At 37.8% G+C, this 20,799-nt stretch overlaps 4 protein-coding genes and 1 pseudogene across 5 annotated transcripts; 1 reads left to right on the forward strand and 4 right to left on the reverse strand.

The window, feature by feature from the left end:
* The first annotated feature begins 1,865 nt into the window (after window positions 1–1,865).
* On the forward strand, window positions 1,866–3,780 carry LOC101308799. Its single transcript, XM_004306840.1, has 5 exons — window positions 1,866–2,098; window positions 2,197–2,267; window positions 2,440–2,642; window positions 2,876–3,005; window positions 3,097–3,780. The coding sequence occupies exons 1-5, from the start codon at window positions 1,951–1,953 to the stop codon at window positions 3,226–3,228; spliced, it is 684 nt and encodes a 227-aa protein (XP_004306888.1). The 5' UTR covers window positions 1,866–1,950; the 3' UTR covers window positions 3,229–3,780.
* A 235-nt stretch (window positions 3,781–4,015) lies between these two features.
* On the reverse strand, window positions 4,016–6,413 carry LOC101293444 (annotated as a pseudogene). Its single transcript, XR_185336.1, has 6 exons — window positions 6,099–6,413; window positions 5,653–5,868; window positions 5,259–5,560; window positions 4,864–5,184; window positions 4,399–4,602; window positions 4,016–4,247 (listed from the first exon to the last, which is right to left on the reverse strand). The product of XR_185336.1 is annotated as a cytochrome P450 704C1-like (transcript).
* Window positions 6,414–9,414: 3,001 nt separating this feature from the next.
* On the reverse strand, window positions 9,415–11,901 carry LOC101293731 (cytochrome P450 704C1-like). The gene is made up of 5 exons (XM_004308392.1): window positions 11,380–11,901; window positions 10,597–10,881; window positions 10,025–10,360; window positions 9,690–9,890; window positions 9,415–9,600 (listed from the first exon to the last, which is right to left on the reverse strand). Exons 1-5 carry the CDS (start codon window positions 11,899–11,901, stop codon window positions 9,415–9,417), a joined length of 1,530 nt encoding a protein of 509 aa, XP_004308440.1.
* Window positions 11,902–12,228: 327 nt separating this feature from the next.
* On the reverse strand, window positions 12,229–14,947 carry LOC101309086 (cytochrome P450 704C1-like). Its single transcript, XM_004306841.1, has 5 exons — window positions 14,412–14,947; window positions 13,724–14,008; window positions 13,151–13,486; window positions 12,615–12,815; window positions 12,229–12,495 (listed from the first exon to the last, which is right to left on the reverse strand). The coding sequence occupies exons 1-5, from the start codon at window positions 14,931–14,933 to the stop codon at window positions 12,310–12,312; spliced, it is 1,530 nt and encodes a 509-aa protein (XP_004306889.1). The 5' UTR covers window positions 14,934–14,947; the 3' UTR covers window positions 12,229–12,309.
* Window positions 14,948–15,702: 755 nt separating this feature from the next.
* On the reverse strand, window positions 15,703–18,128 carry LOC101309383 (cytochrome P450 704C1-like). Its single transcript, XM_004306842.1, has 5 exons — window positions 17,529–18,128; window positions 16,995–17,279; window positions 16,546–16,881; window positions 16,240–16,440; window positions 15,703–16,152 (listed from the first exon to the last, which is right to left on the reverse strand). Exons 1-5 carry the CDS (start codon window positions 18,048–18,050, stop codon window positions 15,967–15,969), a joined length of 1,530 nt encoding a protein of 509 aa, XP_004306890.1. The 5' UTR covers window positions 18,051–18,128; the 3' UTR covers window positions 15,703–15,966.
* Window positions 18,129–20,799: the final 2,671 nt, after the last annotated feature.

Consider the following 20,799-nt stretch of genomic DNA (forward strand, 5'->3'; position numbering starts at 1 on the left):
GCAGTGCATATCTACTGTTTAGCTAAATGAACTTTGTTGTAGTCAACAGTCAAGTAGTAAGAAACTTTTTGTAGAGCACAAATATTCTTATGAAACTTCTGTGAGCTTTAATAGTGACGGTGGCCGTGTTTTGCTGCAGAAATTTGAGCAAAGACAATGACCATGAGTAATGTCCCTTTCCGAGGGGAACCTGGCTTGTAACTTCTACTGAAATGCTGATTAATTATGCTCATCGCATTCACCTTTCCTCTCAGTTCTCTGTAGTTCTGTGTAGCATTCACTGTCTATTCCAGCCAATTTTTGAACTGTTTTTAGTTTCATGAAATGTTGTATGGTAGCAATATTTCATAACTAATAACTCGATTTGTAACCTTAGATTTGGTATTGTCGTTGGCTGGCTGTGCCAAGTGTCATATAATTTGCTGTTTTGTTATAGGGAAAATTGCTCAAACAATAACTCAACTTTGCTAGGCTATTAAACCATCAGGCCCTTCCAATGAGGGATCCCTTTTTTTGTTCATTCTTAGGGATAGATCATTTCACGAACTTGTCAATCACAAAATCAAATCTCCACCGTTCAATTCATTAGGCTATATGAGTAGATCATTTATACAAATTTTCAGAAAATTTGGTGATCGTTAAGTCATCCAAATAAGGGATTTGTTTTTAATAATCTTGAACGGTGTAGGTTTGACATAAGTGTTAAGTTTTTTGTTTTAATCTCAACCATCCAAGCTCATTAAAAAACAGATCTAATGGTATGGACCTATCCCTAAAAATGACAAAAAATAGGGATTCCTCATTGGAAGGCCCCTGATTAAACCATAGGCCATATATGATGTTTCAACCTCAACTCAATTTTTGTATCTACGACCACTTATCTCATTAACCCCCTTAACTTTTTAAGGGCAAATTCGTTTCTTCACTTTTTTAAGGTTGAAATATCAGATACGGTTTTGTTACTTCAAAAAGATAGGATATATAAGTTAATAATTGAGCAAAATTCAAATATTGTTTGTGCAAAATACATTTGATATTTCTCAGAATAGGCACTTTGGTAACTCATGTTCCAAACCTTCAGAACTTTCACTGTCTCGATCCAACACTAGGACCTAGCTTCGTTAACTCCGCAAGTAAGGTTACTAGCTCGAAATTTTTTAAGAGAACTGTCGTCTATTAAGATTTCAATTAATTTGTTTTCCACAAACATTTTTTCCTGTCTTTCTCTATGTCTTCTTTCTTTCTTCTTCTTATCTCTTTCCAGATCAATTATTCCTTCTCTTGTGTGTGCTTGTTCAACAATCTCATCATCTCATCCTTCTTACTTGATGCTTGGAGAAAGAATGATGTCTTTTCTTTGTGTACCTTTTTTTGTTGGGTCTTTTTACGAATCGGTAGGCCGATCTTTTTACAGTCTCGAGGACGATCTTGCTCTTGATGATGATCGCTTCCGTGATCAATATGGAACCAGGCTCAGTCCATCATCCTCACTTACCGTGACCATGTACTGGTTCACTCTGCCGCATAAATATGAATGCTGCTTAGTGGAGCTGGCTCACAATGCAGCCAAACCCATTTTATCGGGCTTTGGGTCGTGCTTGGTCGGGCTCATTTCTTAACTGGCTCGAGCTCGGGTACTTGAACCCAACCTAGCCCATGATCCAATCTCAAAACATGCCGAGCCGTGCGCGGGTCAGGTCATCATGAACGAGTCGTGCTGGACCTGTTTAGTACCGTCAATTGAAATTTACGGAGGCCAATATTGTAAATCTAAATTGTGACATATACGAAAAGGTAAGCCGACCAAAATTTCTTAGGTGAAAATAAAAGATATAAATAAGTCAGTGTCCTCGGAGCAGAGTTTTGGGTGCAAAAAGAGGAGGCACGAAAGCGTGAGGTACGCAGATTTTGTTCTTATAGGCCCAAAAACGAGTAGGGTTTTAGAGAGATATGGGAGGTAAAGGCATTAGGCGGAGAGCCAAGAACTACAAAGAAGCTCACGGCGGTTACAGGAGGCTGCCGCCGCCGCCTGATCGTTCTCAACCTGACGCTTTGCCCTCTAAACTTCGCAAAATCCTCTCCTACACCACTCCCCAAGGTTTTGATTTTCTTTTGTTTCTGAAACTTCTACTGAAATTTGATGTAGTTTCCATTTGGGATTGGTTTTGTTAAGTTTATGTTTTTGATGGGTTTCAGGCTCTTTGAAGGTTGCCAAAGATGCTGAGCAGAACAACAAGAAGAGAGATGGAGCTGGTGCTGCTCCACCAGTAAGTGCTTGTTTCATGAAATTAAGGGTTTTGGGTTTTTGTGTGGTTTGGAGGGTTTGATTGAGATTATTGAGTGTTTGTAGCAAAAAAATGTAATTCGTTTCGATTCCATTGGTGCCCATGTTGAATTTTAGTTGGTAAAATGTGGTTGATATGATGGTTATTTGAACAGAAGAAGGATAAGGAGGAAGTGGAGGTAGAAGATACTAGTATGGAAAATGGGGACTATGATGAGAATATGAATGTTGCACCTCCACATTCGGAGGAGAAGAAAAAGAAGAAAAGGAAGCGAAAGCAAGTGGTTGACCTTCGGTTTGAAGCGGAAGCGCTGGAGCAATCGGGAGGCCGTCTGAAAAGAAAGGAGCGCAAGAAAAAGTACGTGTTTTGTTACCCGTTTTCAAAATGCTGAATTTGAGCTACCTGGCATGTTAATGAGATTAGCAGCATCATTGTGACCATCTTATGATCATTTATCTGAATGTCTGTAAATTGAATTGTCTGCAAAAGTGAAAAGGTTGCGGTTTTGTTAGGCTATTGCATCTTTGCACTGATCAGGTTAAGCAAGCTATCTGTCTTTTAAGGTTTAGTGACCAGCTTTTGGTGTTCAGGTACTTGGAAGCAAAGAAAAACAAGAGCAAAAAAGGCAAGAAAGAAGATAATGTAGACGACTTTCCTGGACGTGAGAAAATCAGATTTGGAGAGGTGGTTCAAGCTCCTCCAAAGTTGGTTGCTCCCAAGGTAATGTTATAAATTCCTTATGATATACTAAACATATAGGCATATTGGTGTTCTTCAGTTGATTTACAAGCTCAGCATGTTTTTTATGAAGGCATTTAAGAATGTACAAGATGCTTCGAAGGAGCGGGTTCGGGTCAATGCTATTGAGGCATATAGGCAACGCAAAAAATGGAACTCAAGACCAGGGATTCAGCTCCCTAATCCTGTGACTGCATCCTTGTAAATGGTACGAGTATGATGCATTGGGAAAACCTAGCATTTGTTGTCCATTCCTGCGGAGAGAAACTTGTCTGTTCTCACATGACTTGCAGTGAGAGTCTGCTTAGGCCCACCAAGGTTGTGTCGCTCTCATCTCGGCAAGGGGACTGCAGATGATTGCATAACTGGTTGTAAGCTCACACCCTCAACTAATGCTAGATTTTCTCAATGTGCATTTATCATGTTGCCTCTTAATCTTCTTGTATTCTATACGAAGTCCTTCTATGCTGCTTCAATTTTGTGATGTAATCCATTTGAGGAATGTGCAAAACCATTCAAGCAATCTCATATTGCTATCTAGATTTGTACGAGGAAAAGAGTGATTCTTTTTTGTTTTCTTTACCTCTTTGTTGAGAACCACAGTAGATCCATGTTCATGTGTCCATTTGTGGTGGAACTTCTACACCCAAATGTTCACAGTGTCTGATTATGTACATCAACTAGTATTTGACTTTGGCGACTTCATCTGTTTACAGATTGGTTGCTTAGTTATGAATTCATTGTTATTTGTGAGTGCAGTTTCAAGTTGAAACCTGTAAACAAACCTGTAACATGTCGTTGGGATATAATTAGGGAGGGAATCAAATTACAGCAACGTTAGAGACCTTTGAAGCATAAAAGATGTTGCACATAGTTCTCAAGTTTGCTCTTCATTATTACAGCAAAACTTTAGAGACCTTTGAAGCATAAAAGATGTTACATAGTTCTCAAGTTTACTCTTCCTTGATAGGAAGCTACACACAGTGTCTCTGAAACACCCAAACCTCTAAACCCCCATTATGGATATGGATAGGAAGCTACAGACTGTCTCTGAAACACCCGAACCTCTAAACCCCCGTCCATGTGAAGATTAATCATCGTCCTGTAAGTCACAATTCTGTTCTCGTCACTCATCTTGAACACAAAACAGCCTAACAAAACTGCTGACAGGATCTTCATTTGTCTGTTAGCAAACTCCTTTCCTAGACATATTCGCGGTCCGGCCTGTTTATTATGCAAACAAGTAGCTTTTTAAAACACTTTGTTCTAATCTTCCGATGATTAAGGTTACTTCAGACATCAAACTTAACAAGAAAAATTAGATGTACTGAGACGAAAGATGGGTTTTGAGCACAAATGGACAAGCGAGTCTCACCTGAAAGGCTGTAAACTTGAAGGGGCTCTCCGGCTGGAAGACTCCATTCTCGTCAAGCCACCTCTCTGGTTTGAACTGCTCAGCATCATCTCCCCATAATGTCTTCATCCTTCCCATTGCATAAGGTTGGTATGCTACCAAAGTTCCTTTCCTCACACTGAATCCATCTGGCAGTGTATCATCAGAAAAACACATCTTTCCATCCTAAAATCAAAGCAGAATTGAAGCCTTAATTGTCATATGCCAGAATCTAATCTGGTGGAAATCAACTGCTGAAATGGTTATTCATAAGTACATTTCATATCTGCATAAAAGAATTTTAATCACACTGATACCAATTGTATATGAAAGACACCCGTGAGCTAGAATCAGACAGCGCAGAGCACTCGAAACAAAATACAATATGATTGAGAAAATCACATCGAACGCATATAAATGGACACCTTGATTGAGTTGAAGACATACCACTGGAACTGCAGGATAGATTCTAAGGGTTTCAGTGATGGCAGCATGAAGATACTGCATCTTTTCCAGAACATCTTCGCTCAAACTCGACGCAAACTCAGAAAAGTTAGTGATCTTTTTCATGCCAGTTACTTGCTCCACCTCTTGTGAAATCTTTTCTTGCACTGAAGGGTGTTTGCAGAGCAAGTAAATGAACCAGGTAAGTGTGGTTGCTGTTGTGTCTTTACCAGCTATAACGAAATTGAGGATTATATCTCTCAAATATGTTGGATCAGTCTGGTTTACTTGCAGAAACGGTGATAAAATGTCTTCTCTCTCCATCTGCACAAAGAAAAGTGTATAACATGTTGAACCAGAATCAGAATCAGAAACTTGTAACTTGTATTGTCACTCACAGTCTTAGCAGAGTTCCCCTTTTTCTTCATTTGCTCAATTTTTTTGTGGATCAACTTATATACGAAATCATCAACGATTTTCGTGTTCTTCCTTAAGAGGGCTTCTGATCCTACATTCAGAAACTTCTTGATCCTCCAGAAGACATCAACATAAGTACATAACGGAAGAGGGTCAATGCACTTGAATTATCAAAAGCATCACCAAAACTCTTGCCTTCTTCACCTGATTCACACATGTTGTCTAATGCAGTACCAAATGCTACTTGGAATATCGAATCCAAGGCTAATTTCATAAACACATCCTACATAATACCATAGCTACTAGATTAACACCATATAAGAATGAAAATATCCTTTTATTCTTGAACAGTGACAACAAGCTTTTCAAACTCACTTGAATTTCAATTGTCTGGTTGGAAGTTGCAATCTCAGACAATTTGTAAGCAAGTTTTGCTGCACCTTTCTGGAAAATTACACTGCTAAAGTCCCTCAACATTTTTGTCGAAAACTCATGGCTAGATATCTTCCTCTGTTGGCGCCACTTTTCTCCATCGACTGCAAAAATTCCATCCCCTAGAAGATCCCTCAGAATGTTGTAATTATACCACCCCTGAACAAAAGCTCCAAGGAAGTTAGAGTCTGCCCCTTCATTGTTCCATTCTATGTAGTTACCAAATTAGAAAACACTTCCATTCTTGACCTAGCATGCATGATTATGATGAACAATCTTGGAGTACGTAACTGAATGACAATTCCTAATGACATATTTCGGTCCAACTTTCTCTATGGGTCTGCTTCTTGCTTCATTTTCTTGATAACTAAGCAGAGATGGGAACATACCTTTCCGTAGTTATCGAAGTTGGATTTGAGTATGTACTCAACGTTTGCTGGGTCTGAGGTGTAGATCTCACTCCTGAAGAGGCCGAGCAGTCTGTAAGTCTTGTGTTTGGCAGCAAGATCAGTCATGTAATCGTGCAACCGGTTGAAGTTACGTAGCTGATGAAGTTGTGTCCCGGCAATTGGTGGGTACTTCTTGTTACTCTTGATCAGCTTCCTTTTCAGCACTGATACTGTGAAAATGGATAGGACTAGAGCCAAAGCGGTGAAGAAGAAAATGGGGGTTGAGAGAAGAGAGTACTCCATGACTAGTGCCATGCGCTAATTTGGGTGTGTGAGTTTCGTTGTTTATATGTATATCTTCTACCCTATGGTCAATCCAACTTACTATTCTTGCTGCTTTGCTAGCTTTACGTGGAACTAGCTTATATGAGATCCTTATATGAGATCATCAGGAAGAAAACAAATTAATATCACATGCAGTTAGATCGATCTTGTTGGCTAACAGGGCCACAGTTTGTTATGTCCCTCGTGCATCATCATTCATCTATATGAAAATGATTTTTATTATATGTGGAATCTCTGCAAAAATTTATGTATACAATATATATGTGGGAACTAGCTTTATATATATTATGTTATTTAATCTTAATTATTCACATATGTATGTGTAGATACACACGCCGTGTATTAAAGATGTTTTACATTCTTTTGAGGAATATATCTCGTTTTACTAACTATTGTTTAGATTGATGGTTATATGGATCGATCAATAAGTGAATTAGAAAGTACAAATTAAGAGTGTACATAAACTCATAAAGCGTTTGATATATGAGTTGTGAGTCATCTCTATTACACCCAAAACACTAGAATCGACGACTTAAAATAGAAAAACTTATAATTATGATACATTCTCGAAAAATAAAACTTCCATTGAAGAGAACAACTGAAAGAATTTCATAAAAATTCTCGTAGGATCGAATACATCAATATCTTCAGTGTTTTTGAACCACGTGCATTTAAATTTGCGTCCTTTTACTATTCCCTATTCAGCTCAAATAAAAAAACCTAGTTCGAGCTGAATATGTATTCACTAATTAATCGATAACTTTATAGTTTTATCATATCACCATAGTTTATTTTTATCTCAGCGTAAATATATATGTTGGATTAGACCAAGAAATCAACAAGTAAATTTGTAATGTGGGAGAAAATGATCGAGCTCAAGCTTGAATGAAATTTGACAAGTTCAAGCTCAAGGTTAGTCGCCTCCAGTCATTTTTTAAATGAGCTCGAATAAAATGCCAAATAAAAAATAGGACTTGCAAGTCGAGCTAACCTTGTCTTGACTAGATTGATTGATCTTCCAGTCTTGGTCTTATATTAATCAAATGAATCTTGGATTCGATCACAGTGGGTTAGACAATTCAGTGTTGCATGTGTTGATACTTACAATGGGGTCAACGGTCGGGTCAATCCTCATATGGACACGCAGTAAATGTAAAACTAAACCCAGTTTTAGAAGGTTAGGGAATCCTTTCACATCATGGTAATTGAAGATCAAGCTTTGAAACCTAGTTCAACTCAGTTTCCATGTCGGAAATGGAATGCTTCTATATCTAAAACCTATATACATGTGAGTTCTATCTCTGTAAGTACTTAATTTTGTTGGTTTTTATATATACATTAGAGTTTGATTTCTTCAATTTCTGAAATCGAGATCACCAAGAAGAAGACCAGATGGAACTTTTGAGTAGGCAAGATTTCGAGGGCATGGTTTTAAATCCCAACTCGTCGAGTTTGGAGATACTAACTATGGTTACTGCTGTTGCTCACATGAAACTGATGAAACAAAAGCAACTAGAAAAGCAGAGGATGATGGGTAACTTCAACTCCAAGAAAGATGAAGCTGAGGCCTACCAATCAGTTTCGACTAAGCAAGAAACTAGAGTGGTAGAGAAGAGTACTAACAATAAGCCTCTGGTAGTAACCTCGAAGAAAAAAAAGCCTATGGTAATGGAGCCCAAAAATACCTTAGGATGTTATAGTGGGAACCTTCAACTTCAAATGGATACCTTAAACTGCAAGAAAGAACCAAATTGTGTCATAGAGAAAGAATCTAGTCCATTTATTCCGCAGACGCGAAGAAGATGGGAGCCCCAAAAAGAAAACGGTGTTAGAGAACAGAAAGATATGAGCATAAAAAAGAATGGTTTGAAAAGAAAATTCCAAGATGAGCATGATAGGGAGAACAAGAAATTAGTACCCCATAGTACTGGTGACTTGCCTGACGAGTTCAAGAACCAGAATGAAACTTCCGGAGGGATTAAGGTGGAGTTGATGATTGGGAAAAAATTGGTTAAGTCTGATTGTGTTGATAATGATGCTAATGATTATGATTCGGATTGCGCGTTGAGGAACAAGAAACATAAAGGCTTCAAGAGAAGGCATAAGAGAAAAATAGTACCAAATCGTAATGCTACTACTACCAGTCATGACTTGCCTGAAAATTTCAAGAAGAAGATTGAAAGTATGGGAGGGAGTAAGGTGAACTTGGTCATTGAGAAGACATTGTACATGTCTGACTTAGCACTTAACCAAAACCGGTTGTCAATGCCTTTCAAACAACTCCGCTCCAAATTCTTGGAAGATGATGAAGTTAGAAGGCTTGCGAACCACGAAACCTTTACACTCCCATTGATAGACACCAGGCTACAAGAAAGAGAGATATGCTTGAGTGAGTGGAGCATGCCCACAAGCAAATGGTATGCTCTGAAAACTCAATGGCACAAGAAAATTGTTGTGGAGAACGAGCTTAGAGAAGGTGACTTGATCCAAGTTTGGTCATTCCGAGATAAGGGGAACAACCTTCACTTGGCACTTTGTTTGGTTGAGAGAAAAGATGAGGCTAGTGATGCTGCTGGGTGTAGAAAGAAATCAAAGAATGGTTTTCTTCTTGGTGAAATCTCTAATAGAAATAGTGGTGGCAGCAGTGTTTGATTTGAAGAAATTTTTTGGAGCTTTCTGCTGCATTGTAATTAATTTAATGTTACTAATTTTGTCATTAGTTATCATATGTATGTTTATGACTTTATTCTAAGAGTCAAAGAATTTTGCTTTCTGTTAATAACTTAAAAAGAGCAATATCTTTTGCAACAAGAAGCAATGAGAAAGTAGAAAGATAATTACCTCTAAAATCACATAATGGTTTTATCTGATTAATGACAACGACACAAGAGAACATAACATAGATATATCCACTGATACAGATGGAAATAGCCTTCACACTCCAAAACATTATTTTTGCTCATGAAATGTCTCAAAATTTCCTTGGAACTGCAAGCATAGTGAGGCTGCCATCCATGTGAAGAGTGAACATGGTTCTATAGGTTACGTTCTTCGTTTCATCAGCCAATTTGAAGCGGAAGGACCAGAGAAGAGCCATTGCTACTATCTTCATCTGTCGGTAAGCAAAGTCCTTCCCTAGACAGATCCGAGGCCCTGCCTGCAATAGTACAAGGGAAACTAGCTTTGAGACAGTGCATCACTAGATGTGTTATAGCAACAAAAAATGAAGAAAAATGTGACACGAACATGAAATGCAACGAATTTGAAAGGTGACTCTGGCTTGAATATTCCATTCTCGAGCCATCTTTCAGGTCGGAAATCCTCAGCATCTTTTCCCCAGATGTAAGGCATTCTTCCCATGGCATAAGCCATATAGGTTATTCGATCTCCTTTTTTCACTCTGAAGCCATCAGGAAGAATGTCATCTGTCTCGGCAGATCTCCCATCCTATAGAATAAGACAAGAACAATTTGATGTTAAAACTCATCTAATTAAATGATTTGAAGTTCGACTTTCAAACAGTTACAGGAGTTACTTTTGGAAGTGTTTAATTGGATCTTTGAGTATACACACATACGTACCAGGGGAACTGCAGGATATAGCCTCAAAGTCTCAGTTAGTGTAGCATGAAGATAGTGCATTTTATCAAGAGCTGCATCAGTTATTTTGGCCAAAAATTCATCAATGTTGGCTTCATGATCCAGACCTACAACATCCCTCACTTCTTGTGCAACTTTCTCCTGTATTAGAGGGTTCTTGCTGAGCATGTAGAAGAACCATGAGAGTGTATTTGCACTTGTATCTTTGCCAGCAATCATAAAATTCAGAACTATATCCCTTAGATATTTGTCAGTCATTTGCTCCGGATCCTTCTCACTTTCCACAAGGAACCTTGATAGTATATCCTCCTTGTCATTCTGTGAAACATCAATAAATAGCCAAGATTTTCATCAAGTACTACACTTATGCAAGCTTTGACAGGAGTGGAAATGATACATATGGCCAAACATTTCCCCAGTTAATGTTAAGTTGATTTAGAAATTCACTCATCACTTGCCTAAAAGATGTAGGATCATAAAATAATTGGAAGACAATATTTATTATTTACACAGAAACAATGGCAAAGAGAATGTGGAAACACAAGTTTACTTACACCATCTTTCTCCTCATCCAGCAATTTCCTCTTGCTCCTGATTAGATGGTCCACAAAATCATGAATGACTTTGACATAATTTCTAAGACTGGCCTCAGAACCAATGTTGAGAAATCTTTTAACTTTCCAGAATGGATCAACATATCGCCGGTAAGTTAGAGCAGTTGACTCATCAAAAGCCTTCATAAATCCTATCCCCGATTTGCTCGACTCCTCCAGGCAATTCAGCTCTATTCCAAACCCAACTTTGAATATGGAATCCAAGGTACATCTCATAAGAAAATCCTAGAAAGAATCATATGCAAGAAACATGAGTAACAACTTTTCTTTACAAGAAAATTAGAATTTCAAACTTCAAAATTTCGAGTTTAAGAAGCTTTTATAGAAATATTTTTGGTTAGTTGATCACAGGGAATTTGGTCTTTGGAAGTGAATGTGATGAATGCCAGAAACTTCAGTAATTTCCTCTCACCATGCTTTAAATACCAACCAAAACTAAAAATGACAGAATGACTTGGGAGTTAGGACTGCATATATAGCTTCCTAAGCTTATATCAGCTCTCCAAAAGGAATCATAAGATTTTTAAACCAATTGGTCATGCAACACGACAGAACAAGTCTAACCCAGGAAGCCAGACTAAACCAATCACTTAATATGTGCATGACGCTATTTATTTTTATCATCACCTAACCCCTATATCTGACACAGACACATTAGACAAACAAAATATATATATATATATATTATTTTTTTTTTTTTTTTGGTTTTTCTAGATCACTCACCTGCATATCAAAAGCACAACTGGAATCTGCAAACTCATGAATAACTTTAACCAGTTTGGCTGCATTTCTTCTAAACACAGAGCAGCTAAAATCTCTAAGAATCCTGGTTGAGAACTCCAGGCTGGCGAGCTTCCTCTGCTGTCTCCACTTCTCTCCATCAACAACAAATATCCCATGACCAAAAGTATCACCCATTATAAGTTGATTATATTCACCTTTAGTATAACTGGAAAATTTGGTTTTTAGGACATGCTCTATGTTTCGTGCATCACATGTGTATACAGCACAGTGGCTAGGAGCAAGAAGGCGGTAAGTAGGGGTTTCTCTGGCAATTTGGGTTTGGTGGTCATAGAGTCTTGTGAAGTATAAGAGCTGGTGAAAAACGGTGCCTTTTACAGGCGGATAACTTGGATCTCTGATGGACTTGCCTGTGAAGATTTTGAGTATGAGGGAAGACAAGAAAGTTATGAAGAGAAAAAGTAAGAGAAATGTAAAAGCAAAGATGAAATGAAGAATAACCATCTTTCTCTAAGCAAGTTAGAGGGAGACAAAGTAATATACAGAGTGGGAAAGAAAGGTAGAGTACTTTGAGAGAACTAAAAGAGTAGTTGCTTATCTTTGTGAAAGTTTATTGAAGAAATAGAAAAATGCAACCAAAAAGATGGCACATGCTGATGTCGATTGAAGACAATAGAAAAATGCAACTATGAGAATTCAGATTATTGCAATAGATTCCTGGGAGGGTATCCAATAAGCAATGAAACTGCAGCAGTTGACCTGGTTCAGGATTCAAGACAGTATATAATGTATTATTCACAGTCCAGCAAGAGAATACAAAGTATATCCCCTAATTTACATATATATTACATTCACTCTAGTATCATAAGAATAACCGAAGTGACATTGTTTTTCTTCATATATGGAAACAGATCAGGTCTTCCTAGGAAGTGCAACCAAAGGAAGACTTCCATCAATGTGAAGGGTGAACATGGTCCTATAGGTCACATTTTTTGTGTCATAGGCCAATTCGAAGCGGAAGAAGCACAGAAGAGCCATTGCTACTATCTTCATCTGCCGATAAGCAAAGTCCTTCCCCAGACAGATCCGAGGACCAGCCTGCACACAATTATCTATTAGCGATAGTTTAATATGGTGGTTAGTATCATTTTTTTTTTGTTGAGAATGTTGGTGGTTAGTATCTGTGATATATAAGAAAAATAAGCCACCACACGAACATGAAATGCAACAAATTTGAAAGGTGATTCCGGCTGGAAAATTCCATTGTTGAGCCATCTTTCAGGTATAAACTCCTCTGCATCCTTTCCCCAAATGTAAGGCATTCTGCCCATGGCATAACTCATGTAGTTAATACTATCTCCTTTTTTCACTCTAAAGCCATCAGGAAGAAGGTCATCTACCTCTGCATGTCTACCATCCTTGCAGGAAAAAAAAAAAACAAACAGTGAAAATTTCAATATTGTCACAAACTCACAATGACTGTCTCTGATAAGGAAAGTCAAGAAAAAGATTTTAAGTTCACTACCTAATCTTCCTTCTAAAGCACTTGAAATTGCCCTAAAATTACTAGTGGGTTGACAACTTCTAGGTCACCTTTAAATATATATATTGGAACTCTATGATTGAAGCTCAAAAATTATTAGACTTAAGTGGTTTGGTATTAGACCTTTGGTGCTGCCCTCTATTTAATCCAGAAATGTATGAAGAAAACTAAAATAAAAGAATAACTAGCAGACAATTTGGATATACATACAATAGGAACTGCTGGGTATAGCCTCAAGGTCTCTGTTAATGCTGCATGAAGATAGTGCATTTTTTCAAGAGCTGCATCAGTTATACTGGCCACAAATTCATCAATGTTGGCTTCATGATCCAGACAAACAACATCCCTCACTTCTCGTACAACTTTTTCCTGTATTAGAGGGTTCTTGCTGAGCATGTAGAAGAACCATGAGAGTGTATTTGCACTGGTATCTTTCCCAGCAATCATGAAATTCAGAATTATGTCGCTTAGATATTTATCATTCATCTCCTCCGGATTCTTCTCACTCTCCAGTAGAAACCGCGACAGTATGTCCTCCTTGTCATTCTATGAAACATGTAACAGACATAGGGTTAGAAGGTAGGGAGAAGAGAAACATCATGCAAGACCATCCCCAATACATATCGCCACAAACATCTGATAGACCTCATAGCTCCATTCAAAATAATATTCATATCATGAGATGATGATTTATTACTAAATGTAAGAGGAAATGCTCTATCTCTCCAATTACACATACACGAATGACAGCAAAGTATTGCAAGAATGATCAAATTAACTTACACTATCTTTCTGGCTAGCTAGCAATGTCCTCTTTTTACTGATAAGTTGGTGCACAAAGTCATGAATGACTTTAACATAATTTCCAAGGGTGGCTTCAGCACCAATGTTGAGAAATTTTTTCAATTTCCAGAATGGATCAACATAGCGGCGATATGAAAGAGCAGTTGACTCATCAAACGCCTTCATGAATGCTAGCCCTTCTTTGCTTGACCCCTCTAAGCAATTCAGTTCTATTCCAAATCCAACTTTGAATATGGAATCCAATGTGCATCTCATAAGCAAATCCTTCATTCATAATCATATGCAAGAAAGTAAGTACTCTGTATCAAAATAAGCTATTTAAGTACACATAGTGTTACGATCCATGTTCTGCTTTCATAAACAGCATAAAAGATGTAATTGCAATTTCTAGTTTCACATGCTAAGATATTACAAGTATTACATAAAAATGTTTTAGATACTAAAAAGAGGATTTGATCAGGAAAATTTAGCTTGTTAAAGGTAAAGCGTGAAGCATTTTTATGGTGTGATAGACAATTAGACCATAATTTCAGAAGTTCTATTTGTTATCTCTCTTCTCTTAGCTTTGCTTTCTTCTCATAGTAGTTTTAATTAAATCCATGGAGGAATTTCATCATTAAAAACCTATAAACAAGTAAATTCAATTTCTGGTATAAGATTTACTAACCTGCATATCAAAAACCTCACTAGATTCTGAAAACTCAGAAACCTTCCTGACAATTTTGGCAGCACTTGTCCTAAAAACAGAACAGCTAAAATCCCTCAAAACCCTGGTCGAAAACTCGAAACTCGCAAGCTTCCTCTGCTGCCTCCACTTATCTCCATCCACAGTAAAAATCCCATGCCCAAAAACATCCCTCACAATAGCCTGGTTATACTCCCCTTTGGTGTAGTGAGCAAATCTGGTTTTGAGCATGTGCTCGATGTTTCTTGGGTCACAAGTATATATGGCACTGTGATCCGCCGCAAGTAGCCGGTAAGTAGGGGTTTCTCTGGCGATTTTGGCTTCGTGGTCGTAGAGTTTGTTGAAGTATAAGAGCTGGTGGAAGACGGTGCCCTTTACAGGTGGGTAGTTTGGATCTTTGATGGACTTGCCTGTGTAGAGTCTAAGTATGAGAAACGAGACGAAGGCTAGGAAGAGGAAGAGTAACGCAAGTGTGATGGTGAGGAGGAGATAGAGAAACTCCATTTTTGCTTGAGATGATGATTGGAGGGAATGGGATGGGAGGTTTATATATAGAGAGAATGAGAGACAGGGTCTAGGACTCTTGGGTTGATTGCATCCATGATCCATCAATGTGAAATGAAGAGTGTAGAGAAATGCAACAGGACAGAAGTTCTTACGTTGGAATTCCTATTTTCGTATTCATTCGTTTGATTTCATCTGATAACAACTATCCTTGGAAAACAGTGATGTTAGCTGTTTGCATAAAGTTTTGATAAGTTCGAGAGGAAACTTAAATGCTAGGAGTGCTCTTTCGTGAGTCGAACTCACACATGTTACTTGACTAAGATAAGACTATCGTCTCACACATGTTACTTAACTAAGATGAGACTATGTCGACTAGGCCAAATAGTGTTAGTGTTAGGTACTTTACATGTCGACTAGACATGTTACTTAACTTTGAAAATGTATGATCCTAAAAGTAAATCAAGCCATACTAAACTATTGTGTCTTTTTGTGAAAGTATTTTACTGAAAATCAGTTGAGTGGTACCAAATTAGTTGTATTGTGTCCTGCCGAACTTGGTAAACTTGATGGAGATGTTTTAGAGCCTAGTTTGATGCTTGATCTATTATTGAATTTAATATATTCATCCTTCATAAACTGGCATATTTGACATTGTTTGAAGATTGTGCAAAGAAGACAATGAGTACCGGATAAAAGGACGATCCAAAATCCATGATCTTTTGTGTTCTTTTATATCCCATTTGTTTTCAGCAGGCACACCTGATATAAATATTTCAATTGAAGTTAATAAGATTGAATCAGCGTTCGAGTTACAATTCGATAAAGCTTGACACTAAAGTAATACTTTTGCAGATTTACATATAAACACAGGGGGGGTTGCATTAAACAACTACATCAATCTGTGTAGTCAACTATATACCTCAAAAGAAAGAGATTGAGGAGCCATTTTACAAGTCTCTTACGATATTAAAGACAATAGGCGATCGAGATTCAACTGTACAAATGTGATCAATTTACTTGTACCAGTCCATTATATTGTCCTTCGAACTGCAAGCATGGGAAGACTGCCATCAATGTGAAGGGTGAACATAGTCCTGTAGTTTACCTCTTTCGCTTCATCGGCCAATTTGAAGCAGAAGAAGTAAAGAAGAGCCATTGCTACTATCTTCATCTGTCGGTAAGCAAAGTCCTTCCCTAGACATATCCGAGGACCAGCCTGCAAATAGCGCACAGGTAAAACTATTAGTGACTGTTTGCATGGTTAATATATGTGACAAAGAAGAGCAGAAAGTATGATACACACATGAAAAGCGACAAATTTGAAATGCGATTCAGGCTGGAAAATTCCATCCTTGAGCCATCTTTCAGGTCGGAACTCCTCCGCGTCTTTACCCCAAATATAAGGCATCCTGCCCATGGCATAAGCCATGTAGTTTACTCCATCTCCTTTTTTCACTCTAAAGCCATCAGGAAGAATGTCATCTATGTCTGCACACCTCCCATCCTTGGTAGAAATCAAGATGAAGACACATCTCAGCATCCATTTCTAACAATTACAATTAGAATTAGTAAATGACAAGATTTAACTTGGAAATTTGACTAGACATACCACAGGAACCGCAGGGTATAGCCTCAAGGTCTCTGTAAGTGTTGCATGAAGATAATGCATTTGTTCAAGAGTTGCATCTGTTATACTGATCACAAATTCATCGACATTAGCCGCATGATTCTGACCAACAACATCCCTAACTTCTTGTGAAACTTTTTCCTGTATTAGAGGATTCTTGCTGAGCAAGTAGAAGAACCATGAGAGTGTATTAGCACTTGTATCTTTCCCAGCAATCATAAAATTCAGGATTATGTCACTTAGATATTTATCGTTCATCTCCTCTGGATTCTTCTCACTCTCCAATAGAAACCGTGAGAGAATGTCCTCCTTGTCATCCTACGAAACACGACATAAATTTTATAGTTCATCAGTAAATCAAACATTAACTATCTTGGTTAGTAAATTAGACAAAGCTCTACGAAGATTCAAAAATGTAGAATTCCACTAACACCATGTTTCTGGCCAGCTAGCAAATCCCTCTTGCTCTTGATAAGTTGGTGCACGAAATCACGTATGACTTTGACATGCTTTCTAAGGTTAGCCTCAGAACCAATGTTGAGAAATCTTTTCAATTTCCAGAGGGGATCAACAAAGCGCCAATAAGTCAGAGCAGTTGACTCATCAAAGGCCTTCATGAATTCTATCCCTTCTTTGCTTGACCCTTTCAAGCAATTTAGTTCCACTCCAAATCCAACTTTGAATATGGAATCCAAGGTACATCTCAGAAGCAAGTCCTACAAAAAGAAGCATATGCAATAAAACTTGAGTATTTGATCACAGTAAGCTGTTTATTGATGTTTACACACAGTATATGGCTATATGCTGATCAATCAATTAGCTATATACAGTATTCCTATTCCTAAACCAATATGATCAAGCAAACACTGAACAACTCTAACAGAGTCATGTCTAACTTTGGTTATTTGATTATCAAAATAAATACTAATACACAAAAATGGATCTTTTGGCTTTAGATTTCTCACCTGCATATCAAAAACCCCATTTGAGTCCGAGAACTCAGAAACAACTTTCACCAATCTTGCAGCACTTCTTCTAAACACAGAACAGCTGAAGTCTCTAAGAACCCTGGTTGAGAACTCATAGCTCGAAAGCTTCCTCTGGTGTCTCCACTTTTCTCCATCAACAATAAATATCCCTTGTCCAAAAATATCATACATGATTTCCTGATTGTAAAAACCTTTTGAATAATATGCAAAGTTGGTTTTGAGAACATGCTCGATGTTTCTCGAGTCGGTGGTGTATAATAAACTGAACTCAGGAGCCAGAATCCGGTGAGTTGGGGTTCCTCTGGCCACTCTGGTTTGGTAGTCATACATTTTGTTGTAGTAGAAGAGCAGGCTAAAGACTGTGCCTTTCACTGGTGCATAGTTTGGGTTTCCAATGGATTTGCCTGTGAAGATTTTGACTATGAGAAAAGAGAAGAAGGTTAGGAAAAGAGCGAGGACTGAAACTATGAAGGTGCAGATGAAGTAGAGGAACCCCATATCTGTTTAAGATAATTGGATCGGAGGCAGAGGAAGTAATATAGACACCAGAATAATTCTGAAGAGAGTGAAACGAATATTATTATATTTGTATGACATCCTCTTATAGGCTGCGTTTCGAGAGGGGGAGGGGGGCCAACAAGCACCGAAGTTTTTGGTGTTTGGTAACTCACACAAAAGCCATTTTTTTAAAAAGTAAAAGATGTTTTCAAAGGGGAAAAAGAGAAGCTGCTCCTATCCTCTTTTTACTTATAAGTTTTTTTGCGGGTGTTTAATGAAACTTTTTAAATGACGTTGGGTACCCCTGAACCTTGATAAAAATCTAAACTATATGACGCCTGCGAATCCATTCTCCCTCCTTCTGTTCGTCGTTAAGCTTGAGATCTGCAACTACTTGTCAAACTTGAGAAACTAGGGCTCACAGGTAATCAATTTCATTTCTCCCTCTTGTTCGTCTCTAAACTTGAAACTTAACAATATCTTTGTGCCTTTTTGAAGGTTCTAAAGAGGTGGGTGAATAGGCCATGACAACTTTTTGCTCTATCCCGCATATAAGGATAGCAAAGATTTTGTTATTTTGTTTACTGTGAGACTAAGTTATATAAATAAAAAGACAAGTACTGGAAGTAAAAGATATAACATCAGTACGTTTTTTATACGCAGAAACCCTGCAACCAAGGAGAAAAACTACGTGTCTCTAACTCTTGAGATACAAACTTTTCCACTATTGTAAAGACACTTCTTACAAGACTCACAACTCAGAGGATGACAAAACACCTAACCATACTGCCTAGTCTAACTACTAGCACTCAAGTGAACTTGCTCTCTTGTCACTCAAGTGTTTTACACATAGCACTATTCTAAGCTTATATGCAGAATTCAACTAATACCTTTAGCTAATTCTCAAAGACAGCTTCGCCGGGTTGTTGCATCACCTAAACAGATCTCAAGGTATGCAAATGCTCAATGATATGAGTTTGAAAAGGTTTTGGTGCTCAGCTCTAAGATTGACAATCACAGGGAAGACTTAGAGATAAATGAGCAGTTAGCAAAATACTAGACTCAATGGAAGAAAACAAGCAAGATTATTTTCAACAACCAAAGAGCAAGAGAAGTCTTGCTCTCTATTTATAGGCTAAGTGCACAACTATGAGGAAGCAAGCACGTTAGCCACATCAACAAAGGCTCTTTTGGACTTTAGCTACTTGTCTGAAAAACTAAGACATATAGGACCCTAGAGATCCTTCCACCCACAAGACAAAAGCTGAGATAGACTTTCCTAAGAAGGAATGAAGCCAAAAGAATAAGACAAATGGTTTTGGAAAACTATATTAGTTTTAGTCAAGCATAAAGACTCTACAAAACCATTTTTCCTAAGAGGACACTTAGGACAGCTGATAGCTTGGGTGGTGCATCACATGGACCAGTTGTTGACTTTGATTGTGTATACAAAACCTAGCTGGTCACCTAAGGCTCAAGTCATGTGGTCACGGGTTGGTTTGCCACACCACCCTAGACTGACTTGGAGCTCAAGTATGAATAGACTAATGTTTTGCTAAAAGATATTTGAAATTCAAACACTTAAAAACTGAAACAAATACATTTGAATATGCACATAGTCAGACCCGGTAGATAGGATAGATACAACATGGGTATCCGTAATCTGGATGGCAAGCACGGCTACCATCCTTAGTGAATGAATGTGATACACATGCATGAACTACTTGATGCACATGAGATCTGTTAGGTTCTTCATTCTTCACTTGAGCAATCCTTGCTACCAGGCTACAACGTGTAGCATGTATCCTTGTGTTTTGATCATAAAGGGATAGCCAACAATTCTTATACCAACACTTTTTGTATAGTTTTGTTGAGTTTGGATGAATTATCTCTCTCCCGGCCCTCTTCTTTGTCTCTAAATCTCAATTTCTAAATCCAAGACTGATACTTTCTTGGCTGCCCCTTGATTATTATTACCCGTAGTAGAGGTCCTTGAATGATTTGTATGTTTGTCATGGGTCTATTTATCTTGATTTGTAAATAGAGAGTGAGCTTCGATGTTGAATGAGGTTTTCAACAAGCCAAATAGTAAAATAAGATTCAAGATTATCAAATAGCTGCCATGTCCATTGAGTGCAATAATCTAATTATGCAAATGCGTATTAAACTTTAGTTTATGATACAATTTTTGTGGTCTTCTAAGTTTAGGTACATATACATGTCCTGTCCTGCCAATTTGGACACTTCTACTTGCTACAATGAACTGATAAATGTGTATATGCGACTAGCTATATTTATAAATCTGTTATCTGATATCTAGTCCATTAGCTTGATGTGCAATCTTCATATGAAGAATTGTATCATAGTTTAGATTCTTTCAGGCTCTGCCTCATCATTGGCAATGTGTATGTGGATATGTAACCTTGTGTACTCTGTATTTTTACTCATAAGTAGCAGTATTTTTTAGTGTATATAAAAACAATGGAAATTTGGTTTGGTATGAAACTATGAATGCAATTGAACATAACCGAGTCCAAGAGGATCTGATTTTGCAATGTTTGATAGAAGACTTGGCACCTTCCTGATGGTAATACTCAAATATTATGCATGCACTACCAGAAGAAAGACTTTAGCCGACGAAAAAAAAAACAGGCCGACGAAACAATTTTCGTCGGCTAAAGTACACTTTAGCCGACGAAATTTTCCTTCGTCGGCTAAATTATATTTTCGTCGGCTATAGTTCTTTATA

The sequence above is a fragment of the Fragaria vesca genome, linkage group LG7, assembly GCF_000184155.1.
Source record: "Fragaria vesca subsp. vesca linkage group LG7, FraVesHawaii_1.0, whole genome shotgun sequence".
NCBI lineage: Eukaryota > Viridiplantae > Streptophyta > Magnoliopsida > Rosales > Rosaceae > Fragaria > Fragaria vesca.